At 37.6% G+C, this 22,260-nt stretch overlaps 1 protein-coding gene across 1 annotated transcript in view; it reads right to left on the bottom strand.

The window, feature by feature from the left end:
* The window catches only part of BCKDHB (branched chain keto acid dehydrogenase E1, beta polypeptide), a 120,725-nt gene that overhangs the window by 61,000 nt on the left and 37,465 nt on the right, over positions 1–22,260 (bottom strand). The window contains exons 8-11 of the mRNA XM_014958507.1: positions 21,783–21,938; positions 18,024–18,132; positions 10,472–10,569; positions 7,043–7,153 (exon numbers count right to left, since the gene is read on the bottom strand). Of these exons, the coding sequence (XP_014813993.1) occupies positions 7,043–7,153; positions 10,472–10,569; positions 18,024–18,132; positions 21,783–21,938 (474 nt within the window). The remainder of the gene's footprint in view (positions 1–7,042; positions 7,154–10,471; positions 10,570–18,023; positions 18,133–21,782; positions 21,939–22,260) is intronic.

Below are 22,260 nucleotides of genomic sequence, written 5' to 3'. Positions count from 1 at the left end.
TTTTCTTTTAGTGCTAAAATAATGAACCAGTTAAATAGATGCCACTTAGTCTTTCAATTCAAAATAGATTCCACTTTTGCAGTTAAGCCATTTAAGCCCCTTTTTCCTGAAGAAATTCGCAATCTTCCAAACAGAGAGATATTGGGAACTTCAAAGTCGAGTTTTGTCATTTGCAGACCCAAGGAACTTAATAAAACCCACAATATTTACATTTCTTTTCTAGCTGGGTGAAGAAATCCTAACACACACCTACAGCACCAGCATTACCCTGTAACCAAGTGGTTATAAATTACCATTTATTGGTTTTTTTTCTCATCTGGAACATTTGATTAACATTCTCTGTAAACAATTGCAAATCTTAAGCTACAAGACATAAACCGAAGCAGGGTTCCAACTCTCAGTTCACCGCTCTGCTGAGCTAGGGAATGTGACTAGAGTTTAAACAAAATATTGCTGAGGCGAGCGGATAAATACCTCACATATGGTTCAAACAGAAGAAAGAACGAACTGCATGATCTTAAAATTATATTGTAAGTATTCACAACGCTGGCAGTTTCTTCTCTTCAGGAAATTTAGGCCAAATGAACAATTCCCCTCGCATCACCTGATTGTAAAAAGCTATAAAGACAATACTCGACACGGTTATTTTAGGTTGCTTCAGATCAAGAACTCCCAGTGCTTTACTAATTAAATCTCTGGTTGCTTTTCCTCTTATATGTTATCTTTCATGTTCTAAAAGACGGGCAGAAGTGGTGCTTAGAGATACGGTTTAGTGATAGGTTTTGCCAGTGTAGGGTTGATGGTTGGATGAGATGATCTCAAAGGTCCCTTCCAACCTGGGCAATTCCATGATTCTATGATTCTATCTCCAAAGAGAAGAGAAAACAGCCTGAACTAATTCCTCCTAAAAACCTCTTTTTTGCAATTAATTTTCAGAGATAAAAATCTTACCTTTTTATTTTTAATTAAATAAATTTGCAGAACAATCACATAACACTAGCTTTCAGAGATAAAAATCTTACCTTTTTATTTTTAATTAAATAAACTTGCAGAACAACCGCATAATACTAGCCCCTCTAGGTCACAAGCTACAACCTTGATTAATGGCAAGAATATTCGCAGGGTAATCACACTGGTAGAAAAATAAGGGAGGAAGAACAGTCGCAGTGAGAGAATAAACATATTTTATACTAATATTTAAGAAAAGCAAAGAGCAGCTGATCACCCTGCATGCTTAGCACTGTACTGAGATTCATTATGTGATAAGGAAAATACTAATATTTCCAGAACTGTACAGCTGGAGGGTTCTCAGTCAAGTCATGGGCAGAAGAAGGGGACATGAATGAAAAATGAACAGGTACACAGATCTCCAGAGGTATGGAAGGGCTGATATTAAAGGTAAATTAGCTGAGCATCTTCCCAAACATGAAGCCACGTGGGTGGAAGCTGGGAGCAAAATTTCAAGCAGGACTCACTAAGAGCAAAAGGTGAGATTTGCCCCTTGAAATTCTGTCCTGTATTATCTGGAAAAGTATATTCTGCACCACAGGCAGCTTCTTGGTTCCTTAGGATTAATTCTATATAAAAATTGAAATTAAATCACAGACAAAGGGGAAAAAATTGCTAAAATACATTACTGGAATGCAGTACAGCAGAAAAATGTGCAATTCATTTTTTGAATTTTATTATTTGCTTTTACATTAAACAAAAGTATTCAGGAAGTTCTGAAAGACACACATCAAAAATGCACAACAAATGGAACGATTTCTGAATACTAGTAGGACCAGATTTAAATATCCAAATTATATTTTGTGAAAATAAAGAGCTAGGGGAAAAAAAAAAAAAGTCTGATTTGTTTCTAGGGGAAAATCCCCACATTTTCCAGACCTGCTTTTCCCATGTGTTAAACCACTATATAGTCATGCAATAATGAAGTCCATGCATCTCATTCTAGGATATTCTGATGACATGACAGGACAGTAATTTTTTTGGTTTTTTATAACTACATGCAAAAGTAAAATGTCCATCAAGCCCGTGCAAATTCTGTCCTATCATATTAAGTGAAATATTATCACAGATTTCAGGACAGTGAAGTTACATACAAAGAACAAATAAGCAAATTGCAAGGTTTTTTCAGATCAGCTCAGTCTCCATCTGCTAAAAATATTAATAAAGATCTTCTTAACATATATCCAGTAAATCAAACCTTTCTATTTTGGTGAGCACTGTTGTGTGGCAGACTGAAAATTAAAGCAGTCCACTATTTAGCACAAAACAAAGACAGGAGGGAAGATAAATCGTTTGTCCAGTCCCTCATCAGTAGCACTCAAAAAAGCAATAATATAATGAAAACTAATTCTAATGAATATACCTATCAGGTCAGCTTTTAGCCTGTCATCCTACCAGGTACAGCTCTAAGACCTTTGGTAAATATCTTAATGGTGAACTAACTTAATGAAAAACAAAGATGATCTTATTAAAAACAAAATATCAAACATTTACATTTGGAAATCTCTGCACTCTACAAGAGTCTACACAGCCCATGTGTGTATTACAAGCATTTCAGATTGCCTTCAAAGCTCAGAGTGAAAAGAAAAATACTTACAATAAGCCAAATAGAATGCATTATGTTATTAGAAAATGCATATGCTATTACACAATAATTCAGTAAAAAGAAATTTAAATCTTAGCATCACAAATTTCAACATTATCTTTAAATTTACAAAAGTATTGCAGAAATACTTGAAAGTACATTTCCTCAGGGTAAAGGTTAATAATGCACAAATAATAAAAATCTATAGCATTTGAATCCTAAAAAAGTAGTTTAAAAGAGTAGCTGGCTCAACTAAGTGATAATAGCAGGATAAATAGCTGCAGACATTTAAAGACAGGCAATACTGTAGAGAAGTAATAATTATCTCTATGGAACAATGATTCATATATGATTACCAATGTGGAACTTCATCCCGACTTCCATTAGAACTCAATCAGCACCAGTTGCAATGGAAAACAAAAGAAATATAAACACATACTGGAGCTATAAAATTACTGCTAACTCTAGACTACACACCACTACTTACTTATTTGGGCGAGTGCTTTTAAATTTAAAGCTTGTAATACGGAATGTGGGGAAAAGGGAAAAGGTTTTATGAGAAATTGATGAACAGAAGCTACACACAAATGCCTTTTCTCCATTTAATCAAAGTTTTCAATAACCAGGCTCTTTCTAAAGTAACACTTATCAATACATACGTGAAAAGCAGATGTGGGAATTTAAAGATTGAGAACTATTGTTATATTGGGAGGGAGAAAGGAGAAAAATAGAATATAGTATTGCATTTACACAAATGCCTCGGCTTGAGCTACTCTCCTGAAACAAGATGATGCGCAGGAACAAACAACAAGGCTTCCATTCCAAGCTTTCTTGAAATATAGAAGAGCAAAGGACATAAGTAACTGGTTTCTAAAATGGTTATATATTCTCCTAGCTTTAACGTGACTGCCTGCAAACACGGTTGTAGTGTTCTGCTTCTGGAAGCCAAGCAGCAGCCCACAGCACGTTCTAGCAACCTGAAACTGCAAGAACAGAAGACACAAGCTTCTTATGGAAAGATTGACCAAGTTAACTGTCATCAGGCAAGCAGGATGACTTTAATCACATTTTATAGGTACGAGATGCATTCGGTAAGAAATCCAAGGAGCAACACGTCACATGGCAAAAGATCAAGGACAGATAGCCAAGAAATACAAATGTGATCCCAGGATACCTGCATTACAACTGTACAATTTGATGCCTGGTGAGTGCAGTTAATGAACATCAGGCTCACTGATCTTGATTTTCCTTTATTCATGGTCCAATTAGATGAAGTAAACAAAGTAATGGGAGGAGCAAGCTGATAGACCAACAGGTCTACCAAACATCACACACAGCCCTTCACTTCTCTGTAGCAGAGTATCCCACAGAAGCAGTTTCAGAGTTACTACATTTGATAATATCAATCCATAAACTATGTTTCTGCAAAACCAACACTCTTTTTTCCCAAAATTCAGTTATCCAGGCTCACAGTAACCCACAAGGCCTCAGTGTTTCTTTGCACGACAGCAGCAACAGTTTGGAGAAAGTCAGAATGGCTAATTAGATAATAAATGCAAACCATCATCATTACGCACGGCAAATACCAGCCTTGTAAATAATACAAAAGCACAAAAATGTGCATTTGCAAGTTTTGACTTGCAGAAGCGAAAGCGGCAGATTGATATTAATCAATTTAAATTTGAAATAACATGCTTGGCTCAATTCAGGGTGAATAAAATGCAGTCATTTCCACAATCCCTTAAGAGTACTTAAACCCGAGGTAGATTTCCCACTTCCAGTAACACCATGCATTTCAATATAAAAAACACTACAACCACAGAATTTTACCCTGGATGTGACCAGGGAAGCACTGGGAACTGTGCCATTGGCTTTTTAAATCAATACCACACCACCCAACCCTTCACAGACAGAAAAATCCACACGGCCTAAGGTCTCCCAAACTTCCAAGCAAGTCTGCTCCTTCATACACGGATTAAACACACAGAAGGAGGATGCTGATGTCTGAATAAACACAGGGAATGAGGTCTCTCCCTCAAAAAATAAAAAAGTAATCCACTCTATAGACAGCTCACGACTCTCTCTTTGAATCAGAACCGCTCTATCAGTCATACTCCAGCCCTGGGGAACAAAGCAAGAGCTTTAATCAGAAATCAGTGAAGATTGTCAAATGAAACACCTCTTAGCACGTGGGGTAAGATGGGGAGGGACTCTTTATCAGGGAGTGGAGCCATAGGATGAGGGGTAACAGTTTTAAACTGAAAGAGGGGAGATTGAGATGAGATACCAAAAAGAAATTATTTGCTGTGAGGGTGGTGAGAGCCTGGCCCAGGTTGCCCAGAGAAGCTGTGGCTGCCCCATCCCTGGAGGGGTTCAAGGCCAGGCTGGATGGGGCTTGGAGCAACCTGGTCTGGTGGGAGGTGTCCCTGCCCTGGGCAGGGGGATTAGAACTGGATGATCTTTAAGGTCCCTTCCAACTCAAACCACTCTATGACTCTATGATTCACTGGCCATGAAATAACATAGTGCTTTGAAAATGTATATATAGTGAAGAAGCTCATTAATCTAACAACAGCCTTCAACACAACTTTTTATGCTGCCTGTTGAGAGTTGCCTTTCAGTCATCGAGAGGTAAAGCACAAAGAATTATCATAGAATCACAGAATATTTACATAAATACAAACACACACAGATTCTTTGCTTTTATTCTAGCAAAGAGACATCGGATACTTTTTTTAAACAGGCCAACTTCTTATGTCCTTTCTGTCAGCCACAGATGTCATCTCTCAGCTATACAATAAGGGTGCTATTTATCTCACCTGACTTTACACTACACTCAGAGCTCCCTTAACTTTAAAAAAAAAAAAACAAACCAACCAAAAAAAAAAAAATCTTTTAAACCAAGACATTTCCAGAGGCCAATTTATCTCATCCCAAAATAGGCTGCTGAAACAGCTGGGATGAACGACCCTCAGGAGATATCCTTTCTCTAGAATAGCTTCTGGAACTAGCTCAAGCTTCTATACCTATTCTTAGACATCTGAAGATTGACAAAAGAAAAATCTAGTCCCTTTTTGCACATTTACCCATCCCAGGAGTTGTACTGGTGCAATTGTACTGGTGCAGGTGCACCCTCATCTCCTTCTCATGCAGATGACAAACACTAACCTATTTCAAAACTGAACATAAAATCGTAAAAATGCAGAGAAATAGCAGTAAAATCAGGTAGAAATTTTTATTTATGTTCAGTATATTTCTTATTTATGTTTATTTATGTTTCACTCAGAGTTACATATTCATAAACATGCTCATAGGAGCTTTGCAAAGTCAAAGCAGCTGCTTAACTCAGCTAAAAAGAGGCCTCTGGTGGCGGTTTTGAAGTATAACTTCTCACAGTTTTATGAAATATGCATTTTGATCAAGTAATTTTCTATATAGAAACAGCTACAGAAAGCAGAGTAAGCAGTAAGAGCTGCAGTGAAATTTTTGACAGATCACTGCTCATCTCCAAAGCTTTAACCACTTCAGCCCATCCTTCTTCATGCCCGCACCACAGCTGCCAAATTAAAGTTGTGTTATATTTCCAGTTAAATAAAGAGTCTCTTTTTTAAACAGCTGTATTGAAACCTTTAGCTTTACAGTTATTTTGTTTCTAAAGATGGTTAAGAATTCAGTCAAGGTTATGAGGCCTGCTCATTCCCCGACACCAACCACTAAAGCTCCTTGAACTTGTTTGAAAATTACAAGGAAAATTCATAGAAATATTTCTATATAAAATTGCATTTTTGGGGGTAAGCATAAGAATAAAATAAGCCTCCAGAGCAAAACACATTAGACTGCCAAACGTATACAAGTTCTGTAAAATTTAATTTCCATATTAAAGCTTCATAACACTGAGCAAGATGGAAAACAGGGAACCCAAACGTTAGGGACAGGATTAGGAGCAACCCTAGAGCCTACGAGCAGTGAGAAAAGACTCCCTGCCCACTAGAATGGGACAATCATAAAATAACATAGAGAACTGTAAAGGTATGTTAAGGATGATAAGAAAGATGTGAAGGGAGACGTGTGTGTGCAGGGACTGAAAGCAGCATCAAGCCAAGGACTAAAATCCCAGCCTGTACTGACCACAAAGGACCCAGGGATGGGGTTTTTAACATCAAAATCCAAAGTCTTGCTCTCTGATAAGGCGGCAGGATGTATTTTAGCATTATTTTAAACCCTGAACCAGAATTCAAAACCAAATGTTTAGTCCATGTAACATGCATTTACTCTTCTTACATAATAGAGAACAAAAAAATACAAAACAATATATATGATATAGAGCAAAAATGTAGGCCTTTAAAAAAAATAAAAAAGAACAGTCATTATTATTTGCATTTCAACAGTTAATAGTGGGTTGGTTTTTTTTTTTGCTGTGGTTTTAAAGGAACATACACATTTCCTTACCTTACAAATGGTCTCTGTATCCCAGGGTAAGATGGTCCTCAGATCAATCACTTCACAGGACACACCAAGCTTTTCTTGAGCCATTGCTGCCACCTCTTTGATCACATGTACCTGCAAAGGCAATGCATTATCACCAGGGAAACATTTAATTTCTGTTTAAGATGTTTTAAATTATGCACACTGAATAAGAGCAGTGATTTAACGTATTACCTGCATGTTTAGGAGAAACCTGTTTCCTCGGTAATCTAATCAGCATTTATTACTCAGTTCATTCTTCTTATTTACTTCCATTATAGTATTTAGAGCACCACTTCAATCTAACTTCAACAAAGAATTGCTAAAAACAAACCTGTCGCTTTCTAGGAAAGTATCTTTCAGTGAAGAGTATCAGGACTCAGTATTTTATATTTTCAGTCAGTTTGGGGTTTAGGATAAGGGATTTTTAAAGACTATAATTAAGCTAAGACCCAAATATATCCGAGTAATGTATCATGATGCAGCAGTTACATGAAATTCTACAAGAAGCACTATGTACATTCAAAACCAGCCCTAGTAACTACACTTACTACAATTGACAGAAAGTGCAATAAATTACCAAGTGATTGTCTCCAAAGCATTATCTAATGATAGTAAGTACCACAGAAAAAATTACCTGGAAACATCCAGTCCTGACCCCCACTATTAAGCATATTGGCACTGATATAACAATCTGACCATTCACTAGTCTTCCAGCATAGTTTAATATCAACATTACAAATGCTGCATTATCTCATTATTATAATTAACTTTTTACTAAATTGAAAAAGTATTCCCCTCTAGCAAGAGGCTTGTACTGAATTAGAATACACTGGGAAAGGAATATATTTAGCAGCATATGTAAGTGCAACAAAGCAGATGTAAAACAATCCACATCTGTTAGCATCCTCTCCAGAAGGTATGTTATGACCAGAAAAGAAAGTAATACATTCAAAACTGTATTTTGACATGATGTTATACAACACTTTTAAGCAAAACATATTGTAACCTTTGGCTAACAAACATTAAGAAGCAAATGTTCTCACAGGGAAAATAACTGCAATGACAACAACTCAGATTGTCCTCCAGAAGTATTTCTGCAAAAACTATTTGCTCAGTGGATATAAGGGTAAAAAAGAATTTCTTGATATGTCAATAAACTCTGATGTTTTCCTTTGTGCTAGAATGTTTCATAACACAGGTTTGGACTGAGGCAGATACCTGTGCCTAGAAGTTGCTCGATGGAGATTAAGGGATTGGAGGCCAAAGACCATCCCCAATAAGCAATTTGGATGAGGTCATCACAGTCTGGAAGGCAACAGAATTTAATAATATGGACACAGTCGGGCAGTATTAGTTGCCTGAAGGTCAGAAAGCAGTATTAAATTCCACATAGAACAAAAATCTATGCAGAAACAAGAAGATTAAAGATTTAAACGTGCATCTACATAATGCAAATATGAACAGCTAAACACTACTTTAAAAGGTAAATCAATAAAAGTGTTGTAACAATAAAAAGTAAAAATAGCTGTAGTGTTTTTGTTTAAACTTCTAATACATCTGTGGCTGCAATACCAGGCTTTGAGAAATTTCAACAGGACGCGTGGGATGGATGTTTTTCCCTTTTCTCTGACGTACAAGTGAGAAATAATCTGAGTACACACTGAGCATCTGTCCCCACGCTGCATTATACAGCAAAAACCCAGGGTTTGCTTGGATTAGGGCTGCACATCTGTCCTCTTACTATTCACATCAAAAGACTTGCCTGTCTTAACACTCAGCCTACGTTTTCCAAGCTCCAAAGGACAGTTTTCCTGAAGGATGTCACTCCAAGTCCTCTCTGTACTACTGCCTACTGGGGAAACTCAGGATACTCAGGATACTATTAAATCACCACTGCCAGCTTTCAAGCCATTGCTTTATCAATTCTATTTTGGGAAATATGGCAAACACTAAGATTTCATCCAAACTGAGCAAAAATTTGCACTTTCCAAAGGAAACACACAGAACTCTAGAAACTGTTTTCTGCCAGAGAAGACAGTTTTCCTGAAGGATGTCACTCCAAGTCCTCTCTGTACTACTGCCTACTGGGGAAACTCAGGATACTCAGGATACTATTAAATCACCACTGCCAGCTTTCAAGCCATTGCTTTATCAATTCTATTTTGGGAAATATGGCAAACACTAAGATTTCATCCAAACTGAGCAAAAATTTGCACTTTCCAAAGGAAACACACAGAACTCTAGAAACTGTTTTCTGCCAGAGAAAGGAGCACAACTAAAGATACTGAAGATATCAAAGATTTGATATTAATATCAAATTATTGAGATATTGTTAAAGATATGAAGATATATTTAATATCAGTGCAAAGTATCAGAGACTGATAGAAATAACCATAGATATAGAGGAGATCAAGTAGTCTGAGGACAAAGAGGAGATTACAGATTTCAAACATAAAGGAAAGAAAAAAAAAAAAAACCACACACACAAAACAAAAGCCACAACCCCAGAGATCAATTCAATACACTTGTGATGAAAGCTATAAAACTCTCTCCTCTGAAAGCTTCTCAGATATAATTAGGCCAGGAAAATAGCAATTTCTTAATTATATGTTAAAGGCAATAAAAAGATTTTTCTGGTAATTTCAAACTAGATGCAAATTTCTTTCCTATAAAACAAACAGTGGAGGTTTTTTTTACCAGATTTTTCAATATTTAAACATCTTAATTTGGGTGGGCATCCAGTCATATCCTTGAACAGCTTTGGAATACAACCATTAGAATCAAAACCATGCAAACTGTCAGAATCAATTAAACATCTTAATTTGGGTGGGCATCCAGTCATATCCTTGAACAGCTTTGGAATACAACCATTAGAATCAAAACCATGCAAACTGTCAGAACCAAATAGTTTAATACAAAACTATTTGTATTAAATGTTCAGTGGATTTTAACCCTCTGCGTAAAGGAAACCCCAGGCTGCACTTGTTAAAATCCTGCAGGAAAAATCCAGATTTTTCTTTCAGCATAATCTTTGAACTCTCCTTTCCTTCCTCAGAGTCGCAGCTCACTGCCCCATTCTTAAATATACCACTTTCATAATCGCGGATAAATCACTACCCTCCTGCACAGGTACCTCCTCCACATTTCCAGATTCAGTTTCAATCATAAATGAGTAAAATCTTACACAATAAAAAACAGGTTTCTCATAAACACAAACACTGGCAATCATTTATTCAAGCATATAGTAATAGAAGATGCACATAGTTTGTTTTCTGGCATTTGAGACTGAAAGGAGCACTATGCAAACATCACCTAACCCTATTATTCTACTCTAGTCCTTACTCTCCTCTAGTCCTTATTCTCCTCTGTTCTAGCCCTCAGCCCAAGCTTTGCTGGATGACAAATACTGACCTGAGTGCCCCAAGCCACCAGTGTCACGTCACTGCCCGTCTGCAGCACCTCAGCTTGAGACAGAGGAATGGTGTAGGGCTCCACAGGCACTTGTTCCACTGAATAAATCAAAACAAAGGGAAAAATAAGCATTAGATTCCTTTACTATTCAATATTACCCCTAAAAACAGACACTAAACATTTTCTTCAGTGTTAATGCATCTAAAACAATAGACCAAAATCATATATAATATTACTTATTTCAAAGATTTTGCTGTAATTAAAAATATTTTTATTATGCTGTTAAAAACACATTCAGTGTAGTGTTTAATTTATGTTATACACCACAGCAATGAGATACACATATACACAACAACGATAGCAGTAAATCCTGACATAGTCCCAGTCAATATATCAGCATCAGATCTGGAGATGGACACTGCTATAACCAGGAAAAATAATCTCAAGGAAATGCTGCAGTTAATTCTAATAAGCACCAAGAGAGCCTTAAAATCCTACTTTAATACTCAGACAAAAGGCAAAAGCTGTGCCAGCACCCTTCTGGTGCCTCCCTCCCAAGAATGATGCTCCTCTGTTTTATGTCTAAATAAAGGGGAAAAGTTTTCAGAAGCCATCCAGAAAGTACCACCAAGAAAAGGTGATTCTAGCAGTTTTAAACTACTCTAAATATTTTTGCTCTGAAAAAAAAAAAATTAGCTGTTCACCAAAAATACATCACAATGAGAGGAAGTAGACAAACATTAGACATCTTGCCTTCTCTAAAATATTCGAGGTGGTTTCACTCAACCCGTTTACTATTTACAGATGGTAACACGTTAGGTTGGTTGCACCAGTTTGGAATCAATGCTTCAGTGATTCAATACATTGACCAGTTTAATGATTAGAACTGCGACATAAGAAATTCATATATCATATTTTAAAAGAAATATTCTTTTGATCTAAAGGTGCACTTGTCTACGCAGCAGCCAAGTCAAATAATACTTCTTAAAATAAATTCCAGTGATAAGGGGGGAAAAGAAATAAATCTTACTCAACTATTTCTAAATTAACAAAACCAATTTATAAAGAAGGCACTCTATGATTTTTGTTAACATACTTCATAGTTCATAAAGTAGTTACTGAGTTCCTGCTGAACAAAATTGCTTCTTGAACTTATGATAAAGAATCCTAGTGAGTGACACCAGCAGGAGAAATTAAGTGTTTGGCATTTCTCCTCCATTGGTAGGGCAGAACAAATACAAGCAGAATGACCCAGGTTTTTTCCTGGCTTACAAGTTACAAATGTAACTTTTCAATAAAAATAGATAGTGAATTTTATTTTATTTTTTTTAAATTAGAGCAGATGCTTTTTGCCAGTAATGATACATAAATACTAAAAAATCCACAGAATCGCTGAATGGATGAGGTAGGAAGTGACCTTTGAAGATCACCTCGTCCAAGCCCAAGGTGACCCAGAGCTGGTCATTCAGGGTCACGTCCAGGAGTAGTCCCATGCTCAGAGACTCCACCACCTCCCTGGGCAACCTGCTCCTGCGTTTCATCACCCTCACAGTAAAAAAGTTTTTTTGCCTATGCTTACATTAGAGATATCTCACTTCACCTGAACAGGCACAAAGGAGAGACACGTATTAACTAAATCATTCTTCCCAAAAACAGAACAGGAACTTCTTTTTTTTTTTTGCATAATTCAAGACCACGTGTCCAGTCAAACAAGAAAAAAAAGAAAAAAAAAATTTTCAACACGAAGTGCTTTTAAACATAGCACAAAATCAGATCTCTTTGCAAACTATTATTTTTAATGTATTAAAATATCAGTGTCTTCCTGGATATTTGAATAATAAGGAATATAGGGTGGGAAAAGAAATAGGGGAAAGGCCCATCCAGCCCTTACTCGCTGCACGTTACTGGTTCACAGTAAAGCAGACAGGCCATCTATGGATTTTGCACACTGTAAATCCTCAGGAAAAAGAAAACAGAGATCCTGAATTGGCATTGATAACTGTCTTTTTCATGGGATTGTAATCTACATGAAACCTGGAGGACAAGGACCTTATAAAGACGCCACCAGACCTTGGAGTGGAAACCCAAGGAATGGATGTGAGTGACAAAGGTTTGGAGGGACAGTGGGATGGACCAGAGGAAGGTGTACGTGATACAAAAATAGCTTCTTCTCCATGTAATGGTCTTATCCACTTAGGGAAATTAAATATATCATGCAATTACACAAAGTGAGTGACACCAGCAGGAGAAATTAAGTGTTTGGCATTTCTCCTCCATTGGTAGGGCAGAACAAATACAAGCAGAATGACCCAGGTTTTTTCCTGGCTTACAAGTTACAAATGTAACTTTTCAATAAAAATAGATAGTGAATTTTATTTTATTTTTTTTAAATTAGAGCAGATGCTTTTTGCCAGTAATGATACATAAATACTAAAAAATCCACAGAATCGCTGAATGGATGAGGTAGGAAGTGACCTTTGAAGATCACCTCGTCCAAGCCCAAGGTGACCCAGAGCTGGTCATTCAGGGTCACGTCCAGGAGTAGTCCCATGCTCAGAGACTCCACCACCTCCCTGGGCAACCTGCTCCTGCGTTTCATCACCCTCACAGTAAAAAAGTTTTTTTGCCTATGCTTACATTAGAGATATCTCACTTCACCTGAACAGGCACAAAGGAGAGACACGTATTAACTAAATCATTCTTCCCAAAAACAGAACAGGAACTTCTTTTTTTTTTTTGCATAATTCAAGACCACGTGTCCAGTCAAACAAGAAAAAAAAGAAAAAAAAAATTTTCAACACGAAGTGCTTTTAAACATAGCACAAAATCAGATCTCTTTGCAAACTATTATTTTTAATGTATTAAAATATCAGTGTCTTCCTGGATATTTGAATAATAAGGAATATAGGGTGGGAAAAGAAATAGGGGAAAGGCCCATCCAGCCCTTACTCGCTGCACGTTACTGGTTCACAGTAAAGCAGACAGGCCATCTATGGATTTTGCACACTGTAAATCCTCAGGAAAAAGAAAACAGAGATCCTGAATTGGCATTGATAACTGTCTTTTTCATGGGATTGTAATCTACATGAAACCTGGAGGACAAGGACCTTATAAAGACGCCACCAGACCTTGGAGTGGAAACCCAAGGAATGGATGTGAGTGACAAAGGTTTGGAGGGACAGTGGGATGGACCAGAGGAAGGTGTACGTGATACAAAAATAGCTTCTTCTCCATGTAATGGTCTTATCCACTTAGGGAAATTAAATATATCATGCAATTACACAAATTCTGCACCATTCTGCAACAAGGTGTCCACTGGATGGACCCCATCTAGAATTCCTGACATTTTAAATGCAAAATTTAGCTTGTTAAAAATGTACAGCGCAGTCCAGATTTGGCAGGATTTTATTCAAATGCCTTTGCAAAAAACTCCTGCCTCCACTAACAACAGTGAGAAGCATCATATGAAATCATTCTATTCATATTCTTCCATAAGAATTAAGCAAACCAGGACCACAATGTTTATACACAAAGCAGCCCGTTCATCTATTACTGGAAATAAAAATAAATTCTATTTTAAAGTCACAGATTTCACATACAGATTTGAAATAAAGCAATTAACAAAAACTTGTAACTGTCAGAGTAAAAGGGCCATCACAAGTTAATTTAAGAGGCTGCACCATCTGTTGCTTTTTTGAAAAGAGCAGTCTGAGGAGCAGAAAGAAAACACATGTTTTCTCATTTTACCTGGCTTGTCTCTATAACAACCACTGATGCAAGTCGTATTTATTTCTACACCACCAATGTCATATATAGTACAATTAAATGAAACTGAAAAGGTCAAAAAACATCAGAGTAGGTTCTCCACAAGATGTCTAAACCTGATAATGTCAAGGTGACTCATCTTCTCCTTTGATTCATAATCATTATGTGCTCTTGACACTGCACAGGCTGTTAGCTCCTTTTTTATAAATCAAAGCCTCCTTTTCCTCTTTAATTCAGATATTTTCTGAGTATCTCTGACATTTAGGGGGACGTCACCACGGCACTTCCAATAATATTATAATCTCATAAGTTAACCAGCAACAGAATTCTTTCTATACATGCACAGTTTTATATTTAACTCAGGACTTTTACCCAGAAATGCTTACATTTCTCTGTTCCTCTCTGATTTTATACAAGGCAAATTAACATACACAATACTTCTGATGACCGCCATAAGGTTATGTGGAAGGAGAGAGCATCTGCTCCCTCACGGGTGTCTGGACAAGGATCTTTTCAGTGCAAAAGGGGATAATAGGAAGAGGAAGAAGCCATAAAGAAGAAGGTGGGGGACTGGACTAGATCTCCAGAGGTCCCTTCCAACCCCATATCATTCTGTGATGGTGCAGGGACACAAACCCAAACAATAACTGATGAGGGAGGCAGGAACAAGAAGCAAACCTGCTCAGTCTCATTTATTGCCTATAAATTCTTCAAGGGTGGGTGTCAGGAGGATGGGACCAGTCTTTTTTCAGTGGTGCCCAGGGACAGGACAAGAAGGAACGGGCACAAACTTGAACATGGGAAGTTCCATCTAAACATGAGGAGGAACTTCTTTGCTGTGAGGGTGGCAGAGCCCTGGCAGAGGCTGCCCAGAGAGGGGGTGGAGTCTCCTTCTCTGGAGACATTCAAAACCTGCCTGGACATGTTCCTGTGGGACCTGCTCTGGGTGCCCCTGCTCTGGCAGGGGGTTGGACTAGATGATCTCCAGAGGTCCCTACCAACCCCAAATTATTCTGTGAGTCTGTGAATGTGGGAGTAAGATCATCTGATGGAGTACCTTGTCACATGGGATGATAAAGAAAAAGGAGAAGTTATAAACAAAATGTACAGAGACACAAACCTGAAGACAAATAACAGTCCAAGACAAGAAACGAACCTGGGCAGGAGCACTGAATGAAAGGCTATCAAGAAATTATGGGGCAAACCAAGACTTTGCAACTGATAAACACGCAGACCTGAAGGTTCAGGGCATCTGAAACTGAAGGGGGTTAGGGAGGAACAAAGTGGGAAATAGAAGGGGGTAGAGAAGGGGCCAGTTGCACATAAAACAGGGCCAGTCAGTGTGTTTGTTGGACTGAGCCCTGTCATGGTGGTCAGTCCCAGCTTCTTTTGAAATCCCGTCCTGTGATGTAAGGATTAAGTGCCAGGTACTGGGGAGACCCCAGCATGAGAAGACAAGCCACTGGGCCTACAACAGGAGACAAACCGGGCTGCAGATGCCCTGGGCCTGTGCTGTGAGCTACAGGAGCAAGCAGGGGTCTTGGCCACCAGATGCTGGGATGGGACCAGTGTGTCCCAAACACCAGCTACTGGAGGGAGGAGAGTAAAAGGCTGTTCTGTCTCCTGCAGGAGCCCTGCAGGGCTGCTGGACTGGCCAAGGTCCTCCACTCCAGAGTTCATATATCTGTATATAAGGACTATTTCAAAGTGGTTGCACATCAGAGCTAATGCAGAATATGAAGTTTATCAACTGTATTTCCTTCAAGCAAAATAGATAGTTCTCTTCTGTAATTTTGGGAACTTACTATTAACAGACACCCAGGCAAAGCTTAAGATTGTAGCTTGAAGTCCAGTCCCTCCTTCTGGTGTTACAAGGGCTCTTGGTTATCTAAAGCATGAGTTACTTTTTGAATGTACTCAAAAATGTTTTCAAAATGTTCTTGCAAAGCTGTTCCTCACTTTGGAAGCTGCCTTTCCTCCTCAGTTCATCCCAGTGTGAATGTGGTGAACCTCAGGCAATGCCACTTTGATATCCACCTTTCTCCTAGAGATGACTCAGGTGAAGATTTAAGGCCTAATTTTAGGCTTATTCATGTCTGAATAAGCATACAACATATCTAAATAAGAAAATCTGCGTTCATTTGGGAAGACATCCAGCTAAATTCATTATTCCAAGAAAATAGCAAGCAATCACAATATCCATGGGACAAGTCACACTGAATATTTTGTGTTTCAGCTCTGATTTACCATGGAAATCAGACTTATGTTTCAAAACCCTTAAGATATTTTTTTTTTAATTTTTGTGCAATGTCTTTATTGTTATGAAAAAATATGCTTAAATCTTAAAAAACCTGCCTTACCATCAATAATATAAATAAATCCATAAAAGCAATTGGTGGACCTATATAGCTCCTTGGAGGTACACATCACACGCAAAATCCCAAGGTTATACATCCTAAGCTAGGTATAAATTGTCATCCATTCCTACCATCCATTAGACGATTTCCAACAACTTGGGGGCAGAGGCAGAGGGCACAGTTTTTTGTTTGGCTGGAGAGTAGTTGGCTGGGGTTTTTGTGATTTTTTGTTTTGGTTTGTTTTACTTTATTTAAAACAATCAAAGTACTAATATCTTCAATCCACACAGACAAGGACAGATACCCTGTGTTTTAAAGACTACCCCATCTACAGCCTATTTTCAACTGAAATTTCAAAGATATTAACAACTTTGAACAAAATATCATGGATAGCTATTTAGAGGCCTCATAGGGAGAAAGAAAATTCCATTAGAGGAGAATGATGAAGCTCAAATGCCTACATTAATTTTACAGAGAGAAAACACTACTTCCCATTATCATCTTTGACACCTTAATTTTTCAATGAAGTCCCTACACACCCACTGGAACATCAGTCATGAAGTTCTCTGCAACAAACACCTCTATTCACATGAAGCTAGAATACAAAAACGTTATGGTAGGGACAATATAATTTCATTATTCAATGCCTTCGCCAGCATCACGGAAATAAAGAAAACTAATTTTGTTCCTGAGTTATTCTGCTATTTCTTTGTAGCTCTGATGTTGTACTTTCTAAATCTTTCCCCTGTTATTCGTTGATTCTCTTCGCTAGGAAGAGGATAAATTTACCAACAAAAAATTTACCAACAACTTTACTGATAGAAAAGTGCTGTTAAAAGGTCCAAAGAAAAATACATTTTGTCCTTCAACTTGAGTCCACACACAAAGTCAATGTATAAATTGGATTGACAGATTCAAGCCTATCTGGTATATAAAGCTAAATGACACAGAAACACTGAAGGTGAGTGATGGCAATCACACTTCCTTCCAGAAAAGACTCAAATCTAATGGGATAGATTTTCAGGATTTTTAGAAATTAGGCACTTCAACAAAGTTTTAACTTTGTGAATATACTGATGTTCAGTTCTCTCAGAAAAATAAAAACTGATCTGGAAACTTATTTTTATATTTATATTGCAATTTGATAAAGGATAATGCTGCTTAGGTCTACTTTTTTTTTTTTTAAACCCAAGACTGTTCAAAGCATTCTGCTTCCAGACTTGACTAAGTAGGAATCAAACTGTAAATGCTTATCTATCGCAGCCAGATTTAGAGTTTTTACTTAGTTTTCACAATTCCCCTACAAGCATAGCCCCCAAACACAGCTAGAGACAAAACAAGTCCAAGTCAAGACTTCTGCTACAGAATTGATCAGCTGTGACTAACACAATTATGTGATTAAAAAAAAACCCTGTTACTTTATTCTTTACCTGCAGCTCTGTAAAGTATTTTAGGTTCAAAGAATATGCATGGATTTTTATCCTCTATGCACGACAGCAGCAGTCCTTTGGCCTGAAGAGGACTCCTTGGAATAACAACCTGTAAAAATATTTTTTAAACAGTTTATTTAAACTGCAATTCTGCTACAAGCTTCCTCAATTAATATGAAAACCCCAAGCAATTATTTCCTTTAAATAAAACTGCATACAGATTGAGCAGTTCTTACAAAAGGAATTAACATCAGTGCCATATTACTAACATATTCCAAATGGATTTTATTTTGTTCTTTAACGAGGCTTGATTACTTCCCCTCTATCCCATAACTTAAATAATAATGGACTCTCTTCCAATAAGGTAGAACTAACATCTTAATAACGTTTTGAGGTAGAAGGAACAAAAGAAAGTCAGCCAGGTAAAATAAATAAATAAATGAATAAATAAATAGTAAGAATAAATAATTAAATGTTAGTTTAGTAAAATTAATGCAGATGTATGACAAAAAAATTCAGCTAAGTGATCCTCAGATCTGCCAGAGCAGGCCTAGGTGGTGTTCAGACTTAGTCCAGTAAGTTTTGAACACTAAAAAAAGAAATAGTTATTTAAAGTTTACTTCCTTTGCTTATGGTGGAAGCCTGAAATTTGTTCTGAAGATGAACAAATACCGAAAAATACCTGTAACTATTATCAAGGAAAGGAAAACTAGGTAAGGCCTCCAGATGTAATCTGAATACTTGGAAGGAAAAAGTAGAATTGATTTGCCAACAGAAAAGCTAATTTTGGATGATCTAAGAAACCGTTGATTATGAACAGAAAATTACCACATTATCATAGAAAAGCTAATTTTGGATGATCTAAGAAACTGTTGATTATGAACAGAAAATTATCACAGTTTAAATGAAAATAGAACCTGAGAGCTCAATTGCCTCAAATGAGAAGGATCAGCTAATTTACATCCCAGAAATCTCAAAGAGCTGGCACATGCCTTGTGAAGTCTACTGGCAAACATTTTTATAGCTGCAAAGTTAGAAGTGGCACCTTCCGACTGAAAACATTAGTTGTAGCTCTTGTTTAAAAAAAAAAAATAAAATAATTTAAAAATCCATGCAATTACAGACATGTTAACTTACTGCCTTCCAGGAGTTTCCAAGGCTTCAAAATATTTTTGAGAGTAAGAACATTTAATTATATAAAAGTAACAGAAAAGAATCAAAACACAACCTAAGTCTGCTATCACATCAAATTAACTTGACAAGCGATTTTTCTAAACAAGGGAGAAGTACTCTATTAATATTTCACCGAAGCATTTGGCAACAGACACATGGGAAATTACCCAACTGATGGATGTTACTAGCACAGCTCCCTAGGGATCATTTTTAGGATTTTATTTACCGTATTCATTTACAATGTTAAGGCAGGACGTGGTAATGAAACCTATTCAAAAGCTGAGAGTCACTTGTCACTAGAGAGGATGATACCAAAAAGACCTAGTTCACCTTGGGGACATGATTGACAAAAAGAAACTGACCAATACATATTGAGAAGTCACACAAAAAGACCTAGTTCACCTTGGGGACATGACCAATACATACTGAGAAGTCACGCATTTAAGAACTACATTGTTGTTATAAATGTAGGATAAATGTATATTCATAAACATATATTTAGAATAAATATAAATTCAGATCCGAATTTATTATCTGCTCCAAGGGTGACCAGGACACTATGCAGTACAGCCCTAAAAAGCACACTAATACAACCAAGGTAGTGTTAGTGCTATTGCAAAAATCAGTGCTAGGCACTCAGCTGGAATACTTCACGACTATAGCAACTGTTTTGAAAGAAAATAAATGGAACAGGTGCCAAAAAGAGCTTCAGAAATTCTTAACATCTCTGTGATAGTTTGATTTGTTTAGTCTGAGACAACAAAGACTAATGGGAAAACAATTGCTCTGTTTGCATATGAAAGTGAAGATGAAGGACAGATAAGTTAAATATACAAGTCAGTCGGGGACAAATTGAGGCTGGAAATGAAAGGAAAGCTTCCAGCGACAGCAAATATCCTGTAGCAGCCTTACAATGCAATAGAGTGAGTACAGGCATTTTGGAAAACAGTCTGATCCCTTACGACGTACATCATCGCAACAGCAGACAAAAGATACAACCATCCAGCAATGTCCTCATCAACCCAACAAGCCTTGTCTTAAGCACTAATGACTACAGTTTTTCCTCTGCACAGCCCAAGCCCCGCAAACTCCCTTCTGCTTGGGGGAACCCAAACCTCACCTCTCACTTCAGAAAAAAAAACCAAAATAAAAATCTGAAGTCAGGAACCTGCCACAGAGTTTAATGAGAGGGCAGTTTTGAAAACCATTCTCCCCAAAGATCAATCCTACCCTTCCCACCTTGTAATACAGGGCCTTTCCTCCCATAACTTGGAGAAAATATGCATAGAAATGGCAATTTTTCAAATGCATCTGAACCAGAAGTTCATTTTCATTTCTGGATTTGTATGTCAAAGGCTGGGTTTGGGTTCACTCAAAAATAAGACCTTCAACCTTGAAGATAAAGCCTTAAGCATTATTAACTACATCAATGCAAAAAATGTTAAAGGAACAACATTGTTTTCACAAAGATACTAAATTCAAAAGATGGTCTAAAATACTTCTCTGTGCATCAAAAACTAGTGTATCAGAAGATAAAGCCTTAAGCATTATTAACTACAGCAATGCAAAAAAATGTTAAAGGAACAACATTATTTTCACAAAGATACTAAATTCAAAAGATAGTCTAAAATACTTCTCCGTGCATCAAAAACTAGTGTATTGTTCCACCAGTTCCACAAAATTTAAGGTGCTCTTTACCCTTAACTGAGGTGAGAGCTGTTAGTGGTAGTAGCTTATTTTAGCACCTTACTCAAGGAAAACTGAATGAATGTGAAATAACAAAAGGAGGAAAGATCAGAGATGAGAGAAAAGAAATTGAAGTATCTGGAGTGCTAAAACACAATCCTGACTTGCTAACTTATTCAGAAGATGAAGCACAGTAGCAGTAGGTTGCCATGAATGAGAAAGAGTTTTAATCTGTAGACCACTAAATCTCAGCTCTTGGTTCTGTATAAAGATTTGAGATTGACCAACAAGATCAGCACAGATTAGCTAGACCTGGCATCAGTAGCTTAATCATATGTTACCTTGTGTTTCTGTACTCAGAAACCAATGGAGAGCTGACAAAGGGGGCTTTATTAACCTGAGATAACCATATCCTGCCCCTCCCTCTTCTCCAGGAAAGTTTTCCATCTAAATACTAGGAATCTTAGCTTCAAGGGATGCCACCGTCTCCAACAGAAAACTTCCCTAAAGTTATCATTCAGAGAATCACAGCACAGTTGAGGAGGGAGGAACCTCCAGAGGTCATCTGAACCAACCTCCTGCTCGAGCAGGGCCACCTAGAGCTGGCTGCCCAGGACCACGTGCAGGCAGCTTCTGAATGCCTCCAAAAAGCCCATAAATACAAAGTGCTGTTATCTATTAAAGATTGCTTTAATAATGGATATAAATTATTCAACTCCTAACACTGTTTAACTTTTATAACTCGGAAACTTCTAAAAGAGTTTTTAATTAACATGTTCAGATTTCTTGCTGTGGTCTTTCACTTCCATTCTTCTTCCCCTGCCTGCACCCAGACTCCTTATTAGTCAGGTTCATTAAAAAAACAATCAAACACACCAAAAAAAGTAAGAGTTCCCATACCTTTATTCCTGGACAGTGAGCAAAGAAAGCTTCTGGACTTTGAGAGTGATAGAGCGCACCATGTCCCACACATCCCCAGGGGGCTCTGATGGTGAGGTTTCCACAATTAAACAGGTCTCCAGAGCGGTAACGGTATTTTGCTGCTTCGTTAACAATCTGGGAAGATTTATACACAAAAATAATATTCAGTCCAACACCTTTAGCTACGTGCCACGAAGCCTCTACCGTACACAAGGTGTAACTACATCACCTGCACCACACATGGGATTGAGAGGACCAAGTTAGAAGCAAAGGAATCCTTTAAGTCAGTGGAAAGGCAAACACTCTCCAAGGCAAGTGAGGCAATAATTTAGGGTGCTCAGATGAGATGCCCAGACCTCAGGAGCAGCCACAGAACCCAGTTTCCCCATTCCCATACCATCAATCAGCCCAGTTCCAATCACTAGGCTGTCCTACATGGCTGGCCACAGCAGCACAG

This window comes from Calidris pugnax, unplaced genomic scaffold, assembly GCF_001431845.1.
Source record: "Calidris pugnax isolate Ruff unplaced genomic scaffold, ASM143184v1 scaffold251, whole genome shotgun sequence".
Taxonomy (NCBI): domain Eukaryota; kingdom Metazoa; phylum Chordata; class Aves; order Charadriiformes; family Scolopacidae; genus Calidris; species Calidris pugnax.
The sequence above is the reverse complement of the archived record's forward strand: the minus strand, read 5'-3'. Positions and strand labels throughout refer to the sequence as shown.